The sequence below is a fragment of the Rousettus aegyptiacus genome, unplaced genomic scaffold (assembly GCF_014176215.1).
Source record: "Rousettus aegyptiacus isolate mRouAeg1 unplaced genomic scaffold, mRouAeg1.p scaffold_m13_p_1, whole genome shotgun sequence".
Classification (NCBI taxonomy): Eukaryota; Metazoa; Chordata; class Mammalia; order Chiroptera; family Pteropodidae; genus Rousettus; species Rousettus aegyptiacus.
In genome coordinates this window covers 63,856,078-63,868,896 of record NW_023416284.1, presented here as the reverse complement: position 1 = coordinate 63,868,896, position 12,819 = coordinate 63,856,078, and the positions used below count along the sequence as shown (strand labels likewise).

The 12,819-nt window shown below is 31.5% G+C and overlaps 1 protein-coding gene across 1 annotated transcript in view; it reads left to right on the top strand.

Moving 5' to 3' along the window:
* Nucleotides 1-12,819, top strand: part of HFM1 (helicase for meiosis 1) — a 78,224-nt gene that overhangs the window by 20,291 nt on the left and 45,114 nt on the right. The window contains exons 7-13 of the mRNA XM_016134295.2: nt 2,317-2,387; nt 2,837-2,969; nt 3,662-3,813; nt 4,760-4,837; nt 5,059-5,217; nt 7,573-7,773; nt 7,858-7,946. Of these exons, the coding sequence (XP_015989781.2) occupies nt 2,317-2,387; nt 2,837-2,969; nt 3,662-3,813; nt 4,760-4,837; nt 5,059-5,217; nt 7,573-7,773; nt 7,858-7,946 (883 nt within the window). The remainder of the gene's footprint in view (nt 1-2,316; nt 2,388-2,836; nt 2,970-3,661; nt 3,814-4,759; nt 4,838-5,058; nt 5,218-7,572; nt 7,774-7,857; nt 7,947-12,819) is intronic.

Below are 12,819 nucleotides of genomic sequence, written 5' to 3'. Positions count from 1 at the left end.
TATGGACCTACTATTGCCATTTTATTTATTGTTTTCTAGCTTTTTGTTCCTTTGCTACTTTCTTCTTTTGCTCTATTTGTGATCTGATATTTTCTGCAGTGGTATGCTTTTATTCCTTTCTTTTTGTCTTTGTGTATCAACTACAGCATTTTGCTTTGTAGTTATCATGAGGCTTGCATTAAACTCTTATAGTTTTGATAGTATCTTTTAAGTTGATGACAACTTAACTTTGAATGTATATAAAAGTGATACAATTTTACACTCCTCCTATTTTATATTTTGGATGTCATGATTTATATCTTTTTTATTGTCATCCATTATTAAATTACTCTAGTTATGTTACTTTTGTCTTTTAACCTTTATACTGAAGTTATAAATGATTAACTACCACCATTACAATATTAGAGTATTCTAAATTTAACTACATATTTATCTTTACCAGTGAGTTTTGTACTTTCACACCTTTTCCTGTTACTAATTAGCAACCTTTCATTGAAGCTTGAAGAACTCACTTTAGTATTTCTTGTAAGGCCAGCCTGCTAGTGAACTACTTAAATTTTTGTCTAGAAAACTCTTTATCTTTCCTTCAGTTCTGAAGGACAAGTTTGCTGGGTAGTTTCTTGGTTGGCATTTTTTTTTTCTTTCTGCACCTAGAGGATACCATCCCCAAAACTGCAAGGTTTCTGGTGAAATATTTGCTCATAGTCTTTTGGGTATTCCTATGCATGTGACAACTTTTCTTTTGCTACTTTTAAGATTCTCCTTGTTTTTAACTTTTGACAATTTAATTATGGTGTTTCTTGATTTGAGTCTGTTTAGATTCATCTTCTTTGCTAATCTGGGCTTTCTGGATCTGAATATCTGTTCTTTCCCTCAGGTTAGGATAGTTTTCAGCCATTATTTCTTTAAATAAGCTTTCTTCTCCTTTCTTTTCCTTCTGGGACCTCAGTAATGTATACGTTGCTCCACTTCATGATGTCTCATAAGTCCCTTAAGCCATCTTCACTCTTTTTCATTTTTTATTTTTCTCCTCTGGTTGCTTTACTTCCACCTCCCTTTCTTCAAGTACATTGAAGTTCCTTTCTTCTACTTGAGTGGTCTGATGTCGAATCCCTCTATTGAGTTTTTCATTTCAGTTTTGCATTTATCAGCTCTATAATTTCCATTTGGTACTTTATATTTTTTATGACTTTGTTGAAATTCTGACTTTGTTCATGCATTGCTCTTTGAACATATTTATGCATTATTTCAAACCCTCTATCAAGTAAATCACTTATCTCTGTTTTATTAAGTTTGGTTTCTGGAGATTTATCTTTGTTGTTGTTTGGAACATATTCTCTGTTTCTTCATTTTCCTTGACTCTCTGTGTTGGTTTCTGCACATTAGATGAAACATCCACATTCCCAGTCTTAAGAGATTGGTTTCATGTAGGAAGGAGATGAACCTCATTAATCAACCCAGCCCAAACTCCTATTTGCCTGTCAAAACTTTGTGATTGCTCAAGCCACTGTCTTTGTTTTTAGTGGCTACCAATAGTTGAAGATGTGTCAAGATCCTTAGTGTCCCAAAGGGGAGGGTTGCAGTCAGCATCTAGATGTGGGCTGTTTAGAAGCTAGAACCTCAGGCAGCAACTGAGGCAGTATATAGTTATTTGCCTTCTAGATAGAAACTGGAGATAGATATTTTTCCCTGTTACCTCTGTATTGAGCCTGGATGTGTACATGTGGGTGTGTGTGTGTGGGTGTTCCTATACCCATTTAAAAAATGCTTCTTTATTTACTATAGTCCTGTGGAACTTATGAATGCAAGTCCTACTGGTTCATAGTGTTGGATGTTTTGGGGGCCTATTTTTCAGATGGGAACCTTAAAAGTTGGTCGCTAAATGTGTGGCTTAAACCCTTTGCTTCTTGGGGAGAAGGTGAGAGTTGAAGGTTCTTTTCCAATTATATGGTGCTGCGCCAGGGGTGGGATTTATGGTGAGAGTTGTCTCAGCTTTTCATACCTGTTTCTGTGTCATATTTTCTTAGTAACCCAATGTATAGTAGTCACTCAGCTAGTTTCAAGATTTCTCTCTAAATTGTTTTGTGTGTAGCTGTATATTTTGTGATCTGTGGCAGGAGAGACATTCAGGAGCATCCTTTAATGCCATCATAGTCCTTTCCTTTATATCTGTTAATTATTTTCTTATGATTTCAAAATAGCAAGTATTAAAGCCTCATCATTAAATATTGTCAGTATTAATTTAACTTAGCTTTTAAATTAAAAGTACCCAATTTTTAAAATTCCAAAATATTTGACTCCTTAATGTTATCTAAGCGGCAAAATTTAGAAGCATTTTCAAAGAATTCCCATATTTCAACTATATACAGTCTAAAGCTTTTGATGATGTAAGTATTTTATAATTATTTACTTACCTGCCTTTTCTTACTAGATTGTTTCTCTCTAATGGCAGGGACTAGATCATGTTCATTATGTATCCTATGACTGGTACAGTATAAGAACTCAAAAAATGTTTGTTAAATTAATGCATGTGATTTTCATAGGTGGGTTGGTATGTATTTATTAAATTTATAAAAATTTCTCTAGAAGCTAAAGAAATGATTTTCTAGCTATAGCATATTACTTTGACAAATAAAACAAGACAATGAATTATTAATAGTGTTTTTTTTTTTTGAGGGTGGTGGATCTAGAGCAAGGTTACAATTTGAGTAAATTTAGAGATGAAAATGTTTGAGCTATTTTTCCATAGAGTCTTCCTCAGGCATATTTTCTAATAACTTGAGAAAGTGAATGAAAATTCTGTATATTCCATTATTGATTACATTTTACTTTTTAGCTTCTTTACACAGATAGGAATTTTGTGATTTGTGCCCCAACTGGTTCTGGGAAAACCGTAGTGTTTGAACTTGCTATAACAAGATTGTTAATGGAAGTACCATTGCCATGGTCAAATATTAAAATTGTTTATAGTAAGTATTTATATATTTTAAGAGTGTTAATTATAACAATGAGAAACCATTAAGGCAAGAATAAGATATAAATTCAAATTCAAGCCATAGAACTTACATGGTTTTTCGTATTTTTTTTTTTAATAAAAGTACACCACATTTGGTCTTGTCTGTTACATTGAATTCAAAACACATTATCCCAGAGTTATAAAAATAAAGTAACATTTCAATTGAGAATTTTGCCTTTACATGTTTATTTTTAAAAGGATAGGCAAGATAAAGACATAAAATCAAACATTTTGTAATTCTAGAAATTTCTATAGCAACCATATTCTCCTTTCATAGGTATATATATATATATTTAATTGTTTTCATTAAAGTAATTTATGCGCATGGTTAAAAAATCAATTATCACAAAAGAGCTTATAATGAAAAGCAACAATCTCCTGCCCTGCCTCTCTTCACTCTTAGTACTACTAATTTGTACTTCTTTAACCTTTCACTCCATTCTTTTTCTATTTTTAGTTCTGTTCAGTGATTACGTTTTATAACTCTAAATAAGATGCTCCTATTGTTAACTTTTAATTTATAAATATTATAAATATTAGGCAACATCTAGACATGTATTTTTATCATAACTTTATTAGCCAATGTTTTGTGAAAATAACAAAAATTTTACTGACATTCAAAATAAATACCTTATATTGTTATAGTGGCACCAATAAAAGCCCTGTGTAGTCAGCGTTTTGATGACTGGAAAGAAAAATTTGGACCAATAGGATTGAACTGTAAAGAACTGACTGGAGATACAGTAATGGATGACCTATTTGAGATTCAACATGCCCATATTATTATGACAACTCCAGTATGTGTTATTTATACTTTATTATTTCCTTGGTATATTAGAAAATATATGTTTCTCTTTACAAAGAAAAAAGTTAAAAGAAATACAAAGTAGAAGAATATATTTGCAATGTAGAAAACAAACAACAAAAGGTAATAGTATTTAATGTATGTAAGGAATACTTACAAATCAATAAGCAAAAGACAACCAAATGGGAAAAATAGGCAAAAGATATGAATAGGCAATTGATTATTAGAGATAATTTGTAATCATACTTACTGCTGGCATTCTTCTACCCAAGTATTATATATTGCAGAGAGAGAACCTTGATAGAGCTTACAAAAGGTAATTTAACTATAATTTTGAACATTTTTGATTAAACTTAAAAATAAATGGGAGTTCAGTTTTTTGTGTGTGTTTTTCTCCTCTTTTAAAGAAAATGTATTTTATTATTGGTTTCAAGTATACAATACATTGGTTAGGCATTTATATAGTTTATAAAATGATCCCCCAAATTGCTCTTTCTCTCCTCTGGCTCTCCACCTAGCCATTACATTAATGCTAACTGCATTCCCTATGCCATACTCCCCATCCCCAGGACCATCAGCTACTAATTTGTACTTCTTTAACCTTTCACTCCATTCTCTCAGCCCCCCAACTCCCCTCTCCTCTGGCCATCACCAGATTAACCTCTATTTTGTGAGTCTGTTTTTGATTTGTTTGTTGTTTTTGTTTCTTAGGTTCTGCATATAAGTAAAATCATATGGGAGTTCAGTTTTGCAAGCACTTGTAAGACTCAAAATCCTTAAAATCTTTTTAATCTTTAAATCTTTGCAAAATACTTTGGAGATGTTAACTAAAATTTATTGCCCATACTTTATAACATGTCATGTTAAAAATTTAATAATATAAATAATATTTATTATAATTCCTTATCATATTAAACTGCTCGCATTTTTTTCTCTAGGAAAAATGGGATAGCATGACTAGGAAATGGAGAGACAACTCTTTGGTTCAGCTGGTTCGACTGTTTCTCATTGATGAGGTAGTGAATATATTATTTACTTTCAGAGATAAGCAAAATAAGATGACTAAGTGGATAGAAAGAAGCAAGACATTTTCAACCAAACTATATGTTTGTTTTATCTCTTCAATTGAAAATGCTCATTTTTTAAGGAAGAGTGTTAATATTATTGCACATTTTAATTGATTAGATAGCTTTTTATTTTTATAGCTAATGTTTTTTTTCTTGATTTCTTTTCTTAGGTACATGTTGTAAAAGATGAAAATCGTGGACCAACTCTTGAAGTTGTAGTCAGTAGAATGAAAACAGTACAGTCTTTATCTCATACTTTAGAAAATACCAGCACTTTTATTCCAATGAGATTTGTGGCTGTATCTGCAACAATTCCAAATGCTGAGGATGTAAGTTAAAATTTTAGTCTATAAGATTTTTTATGAGTAATGAAATATTTAGTCATTTTAATCTTAGAGAAGAATAAGAATTTTTTTCTGTAAATCATCTAATTAATTTAATAGAAAAGTATGTTGTAGAAAGTAATGGCTATATTTTGTGAGTAAGGCAGTATTATGCCCATAAAATTTGGTTATTTTTCATAAAACATTTTGGTACAAGTCTGTTGTTTACTAGTTTCTAAAAGTCTGGGTTTCAGATAACTCATATTAATGACTAATAATATGTATGGTTATTGTAACCAGCTAACTCCATTTGTATAGCAGAGTATGGTGGAGAATAAAAATAATTGGTTAGCTGATTACCATCCACCTCCCCGTATTCTATGTGCCTAGCATTATGGTAAGCACTAATGATAGATGCAAAAGTGGAAACATATAGACCCTGCCCTTGAGGAGGATCTCATGGTAAATGGAGTATACAACTTGCAAAAAAATAATTGTATGCAGTTTTATACTTTATATAATGAATATATGTCCTATTTTTTCTTTTTCTTTTTCTTTCTTTTTTTTTTTTTTTTCTTTCCACTTCTGTTTACTTCTTGGCCTACTATACTATTACTTTTTCCTCCTGCTACATCTTAGAAATTGTTTTCACAGTCCGGAGTTTTCACAAATAGCTGCTGTATTATCTACTCCAATGGAAAATTTTACCTTTATCTTTAATTTGTCACAATCATTTTTTGTTTTTAAAATATCAACTCATTTTATTTATATTAAAGAATAATAGAGAGAATTTTAAAGTATATTTAAAAAACAAAAATTTAGTGTTCATCTTTCCAGATGCATAGATGGAACCATAATGTACATACTCTTCTATGACTTGCATGCCACCTGCAAATGTTTCCATGTCATTAAATATTCTTCTTTAATACAGTGTTTGTGGTTTTATTATAATTTATTTAATATTTTAATGCTAAAAGATTATTTCAATTTTTGGTATTGTAAATAGTGCTGAAATTAATAAATCTTTTGAAAACATCATGATTATGTCCTTAAGATGAACTTCTAAAGTAGAATAACTGAGTCAAAGGGTATGTAAAACTCTTAAGAACACAGTGCTTTTAATAAATATTATATTTATTTACACTTCTACCATTAGACTTTTCTCTGAATTTAACACTGGCTAGTATAATAGTGAAATTGTTATTATTACTTTTAAATGGCAGTTAAATTTCTTGTTTAAAATGGTACCTTATTTGAAAATTTTGATTTCTACTGCTTTGATTTCTACTGAAGTAAATATTTTTAAAATTAAAGCTAAAAGTTCTTTTTTTTTGCAACTTCCTTTTTCACATTGGGATACTAAACTTTTCTTATTGATTTGTATGCAGTTATTAATTATCAACATTCCATAATTCTTTTTATTTTTATTTTTTTAGAAAATTTTTATAAGAGTTTACTTGAGCCAAACTGACAACATATGGTGGGGAGCAAGATCTTGAATGCTCCCAAAATCCTGTAATTCTTGAAACTCTCTTTTCCATTGTTATAATCACTACTTCTGTGGAAGCTATTCTTCTGTCTTTCTCTACAATTTCTCTTACTCAATTGTCATCTAAATTAAGGTCTTCATCATTGGCCTTCTGCCACTCTCAAACTGTGGATTCTTGTGTGATCTCATCCCTACCCATGATAACTTTGAAAATGTTTTAATAATTTCTTCCTGTATAACTAGAAACTCATTAATCCATCTTCCACTCAAAGCAATGGTCAGGTTTATAGCAAAGCATGAAGCTTGACTACTGAGCAGGCTGTGAAGATAAGGATTGCTTACCATAGCTCACCATTGTTCACCACAGTGCCAACTAGTGACTCTTGCATTGAGACTGAAATGTGCTTTTGGCACTGCCACCTGTCAACTGTTTATTTGTTCTTTGTTTAAAACTTGTTAACTCTTCCCAATCTCAGCCAATGATTACTTTCAGCTAGTATTTAGAACAACACAAAAATGTCAGCTATACCTAGACATAGTTCTGAAAAATAGCAAAGAAGTTAAAATGACAGTGAAAAATTAAATTTCTCTACCAAAATCAATTTTAATTTTACTTTGGACTCTTAAGAAGGAAAATAAAACAAAATAATAATCCATTGAAAGTTTATCATGGTGAAAAGTAGGTATAATATTTAAATACTGCTATTGATAATATTTACCAATGTATCAATAGAATAGAGTCAAAAGAATATGTAATATTGAAAAAGAATATCTGATTAAATATCTTTACACTTTAAAGCGATCTATATTTGAGTTATTTTTTGCCATAAAACTTTATTAGAAAAAGCTTTTAATGTATATATTATTTAAAGATTGCAGAATGGCTTTCAGGTGGTGAAGGTCCTGCTGTATGTCTGAAAATGGATGAGACACATAGACCAGTGAAACTTCGGAAAGTGGTCCTTGGATTTCCCTCCAGTAGTAACCAAACTGAATTTAAGTTCGATTTAACCCTCAACTACAAAATCGCCAGTGTTATACAAACGTACTCTGATCAGAAACCTGCACTTGTGGTATGCATTATTGTTTGCTTATTTTTCAGTGTAATGTTCAGTTTTTTATATAATTAATACAAAAAATTATTCATTCATTTTTAGTTTTGTGCAACAAGAAAAGGTGTGCAACAGGCTGCTTCTGTTCTTGTGAAAGGTGCTAAGTTTATTATGACTGTGGAACAGAAACAGAGGTATATATATATTTTTTCATTTTTTTCTTGTTGGTAGAAAGATTTATAGGGATTGCCTAGATCAGATGAGAAAACTGGGTTCATTCCTTAACCTTTTCAAGTTACTTACCTCTCCAACACTCAGTTTCCTTATCTGTAAAATAAGGATAATAGTAACTTGGAGGATTGAGATAATGAATCTTAGTACAACTATGATCCTTTCTTCTTTATTTCATAGCCAGGTTTCTTGAAAGATTGTTAATATTGCTATTTTCATTTTATTTATCCACTTCCAATCCAACATCTGTTGTAATCTTTTTTTTTTACTAAATGAGGAATCTTTCTAATCTCTCAGGAGCCTCTAACACATTTGACCACTCCCACTTTATTTAAAAACTCTGGACTCTACTTCCATTATCATCCTCTACCAAGTTTTTTCCTGCTTTGCTGACAGCTCATTCTGTCCTTTTTTCACTTCTTCTACCCAACTCTCAACTTTTTAACTCTTAAAATGTTAACATTCTAGGGATTCTATCCAAGATTTAGTCTTTCTAATTCCACATTCCTAGATATTCGTGTCTGTCTCATAGGTTTAAAGACTATATGTACACACATATTTATATATGTCTGTGAATTCCTAAATTTATAGCTCCAATCTAGACCTCCATTCTGAGCTCCATGTCTATAGTCCATCTGCCTAACTGACATCTTCAAGTGTATGTCTGTGGGAATCTCAAACTTAATTTGTCCAAAATAGAACCTTGGCTCTTTCAAACTAGCTTCTCTTTCAGTGTTCCCCATCTTAATTATACATCATTTCCCTAATAGCTTACAGCAGAAACCTATCATTGTTAACCCCCTCACTTTCTTCCCCACAGGCAGTCAATTACTAAATTCTAGTTATTCTTTCTTGTAAATATATCTCATATTATTTTGTCTCCATCAGCATAGCCAACACACTAGTTCAAATCACTATCAATCTCTTGCCTTTTATCTGTTGATGAGGCACATACTCTTATTCCACTTTAGTCTATTATCTATATAGCAGAGGATTGTTTAAAAATGCAAAGCTTAATGCCAGTTTCCTGCCTAAAACCATTTAATAGTTTCTTATTGTCAATAAGATAAAATCCAAAATCCTTAATCCTGCAATACCCTGTATAATTTGATGTCTTGCTAATTCTCCAGACTCATCATGACCATACTCCCCCTTCACTCACTATAGTCAAGTCATACTGGCCTCTCAATTCTGTGAATACACCAAAGAGTTATCCTACACAGGGATTTCCTGCATCGTGTTTTCTTTGCCTGAATGGTTTTTTACCTAACTCATCCGTCCTTCAAGTTTCACCTTTAATATCATTTTTCTGTGATTCTCAGTTACCAATTTACTATTATAGGTACCCTGTACTTTTATTTCATAGCACTTATTATTATAATAAATACTCCTGTTTAATTGTTATTTTAATATCTGTTCTAATTATTAGATTATAAACTTAATTGAGGAAAGAGGACTTACCACTTAATCTTAGCAGGTCTCAGCAGAGTGCTTGTCCATGGTTACTCCTTAATGAATATTAGCTTCTTCTTATTAATAACAACTTTTAGGAATCAAACATGTTTAGTAGTAGATCTCAGACTAAAATCAGATTGGATAATTACATGTGGATATGAGCAGATGATGATTTTTCTAATTTTTTGTGGGAGGTGATGTACTTTAGATCAGATCAGCTTTCCAATTACCAGTCTATCTATCCTGTGGCTATCACCTGTGGTCACTTTGTCAACCAAAGGTGTGTACCAAGCCTAGAACACACTCTTGTTTTTTGACATTCTTTAGCTTGCCATCCTCTAAAAAAGATTGATCTCTAGCCATTTAGCCCATTAAAGAATTACCAGTGTAGCCACTTATTTATATTCTATATACTGTTTTCACAATTTTATTTCCACTTCAGGGATTTAATTTGATCCCCTTATAGTTACTGCCATATGCAAAAAAAAAATTTTTTTTAAATCTCTAGGGTGCAAAGCATGTATAAAAGTGTTTTTATTATAAACATCAACAAAACATGATTAGACAATAAGATACAGTAGAGAGCTAGAAAGAGTGAAAAAAACCAAAAAGAGCTTACAGCCAAAAAGTAGATGGCTTATGAGACTTGGATAGAAAGGGAGAAAGTGAAATTAGAATGCTAACAACACAATAATAACATAGATTTCTTTCTACTCACCTCTTTGTTTTATACTCCAACGAATGTTTATTTTATAGTCAGTCTCTTACTAGGAACAATAAACGGTTAAATAGAATCTCATTTATAAGTTCTGCTTTTGCTTCATTTCTGGAGAAAAGCATAAGTAAAAAAAGGAATAGAATGCCATTTTGAGTTGGTTGTAGACTAGGGAAAGGGACTACTGCTTATGTCAATTTACTTTAACCAGTCAGTCACATTCTAGCAACTCCCACAAGACTTCTTTTTGCACATCCAACTCCCAGATCTGTTACGAAGGTTTCTAAACCTTTCTAACATGCCCATCATTTTTGTACTCTGGTCTCTTTAGCTTTATATTAAATATTTTTTTTCTGTTGCATCACACATTTAAATAACAAAACTTTCTACTTTGAAGTTTTTTGGTTAACTTCAGGAAGCTAATTGTTAGTTTTCCCATACTGAAAAGGCTTTCCTGAGCTTTTGGTTTTAATCAGAAGATCCCTTGGCTATTTATGGCCAGTGACAAGTTTATTGGGGGAATGTATGCATCCATTAGGTCATTTTGCTGGCAAAAGCCTTTTCTATAATCAAATCATGATTGATAGCTTTCATACCAGCTGCACTTTGTTTTATAATATTGATTATTAATTTTCTAAAAAATTTTTTTAACAAAGATGGAGCTCGAAAACCAAGTTGACTAGTTAGTTATAAAAACTAGTAATTGAGTAAAGGTAAAACTGAAATTTAGAAAAAGTGTAAGTATAAATCAATTAAGTAGCTATGAGTTTGGAACTTTCTACCTGTTTGGTGAATAAATTAGTTGATCAGGTTGGGCTATGTGACGTTTAGTCAGAAACAGATGTGGCTGTCAAGTTATGAGACTTCTTTTCTTGCTCATAAACTAACTCCGAAGGCAGTTTTTAAAAACTTACAGAATTCTGTATTCAATGGTGGCATCATTCACTTAGAAAATTATATAGCCTCCCATAGTGAATACTTAATAATTAATTAGAATTTTTATTTAAATGTATCTATATGAGTAAGGAACTGAAATAGGTAGTATATAAGTACCTTAAAATTAATATATAGTTGATAGATGATTACAGGGGTGGGGAGCATGGCATAGGGAATTCAGTTAGCATTAATGTGTTGGGTAGGTGGAAAACCAGGGGAGAGAAGAAACAATCAGGGAGATCATTTATAAACTATATAAATGTCTAACCAATGTACCATATACTTGAAACTAATTAAAACAAAACAAACAAACAAAAACCAATGTATTCCATCCCCTCCCCTTTACTCTGTTCTTGGCTGGAGACAAATTAGCTTGTTTTGTTTCAGGTAATCATTTTCCTACACAGAAGCATATAGCATAATTCCTTTTTTCATATCTCACTCTTATTTAGTTACTTAAAGAAAATTTCTGTCTCTTTCAGTTCTCTTCTTTCTTAACTCTTTGTGTTTTTACTCTTTCTTTATCCCTTTTTTTATTCCTGGTTTTTTGTTTTGTTTTGTTTTGTTTTCAGGAATAAAATGCTGGTATTAGAAACAACATGAACTGTTGAATTGCAGTGCTCCCACTTTTACCAGATGTGTACCATTGGGCATATTACTTAACTTCTTTCAGCTTCAATAGCTTATTCAGGGTTGGATATATGAGAATCAACTGTTACGCCATATTATTGTGAAAATTAAACAAGACAACATATCTAAGACACCTAACAGTGCATAGCACAGGGTTTGTGCTTAATACTAATATGTCCTTTCTTTTTGCCCTCTTGTCATTACATTATAAATCCTTTAAAAAGTTATGAATGTTATATTAAAAATAATGTCTGCGACAAGGAAATGGAAAAACAAAAATTTGGAGGTTCTTAGACATAATTAAGAACCAACCCTACCAACCTGCAAAATCTTCAGAGGTACTCAGAAATCCATTTCAAGTTGTGAAGAAAAACTCTCTTCCTCTTCTCTTCTAAACTAGTTTTAAATGCCATTTTAAATGCCATAACTCAGACACAATAAACAATGACTTTTTATTTCCACCTTTTTTGGTTTACTTACTAGTGATGTAGTAGAGGTTTTAAAATTGTTATTCTCTACAAATTTTTTTTAGCAAATTTTGAGAATAGACATATTTTGACCCATGAACGTAATCACTATTTATGTTTTTTTCCTGTGGAAAGTGAGTTTTCTAAATTCCTGATTTAAAAGTGAGCTTCAATGTTACTGCTGAAAAATTAGGGACTTTTTTTTTTTTTTCAAATTTGTACCCTTTTACCAACCTCTGTCTATTTTCTCCTTGCCCCCAGCCCTTGGTAGCCACTTTTCTACTGTTTATATAAGTTTGACATTTTTTTTTTTATTTCATATATAAGTGATACTATATAGTGTTTATCTTTCTCTTTCTGGCTAATTTCACATGGCATCACGCTCTCCAGGTTCATCATGTTGTCACAAAAGCTATAACATGTTATCCACATATATACACATACCACATGTTCTTTATACATTCATCTGTTGACAGACACTTAGGTTGTTTCCATACTTAACTATTGTGAATAATGCTGCAATGAACATGTAAGTACAGATATCTCTTTGAGGCACTGATGATGTATCCTTTGGATATAACCCAGAGTGGGATTGCTGAGTCATATAGTGGTTCTATTTTTAAGTTTTTTAGG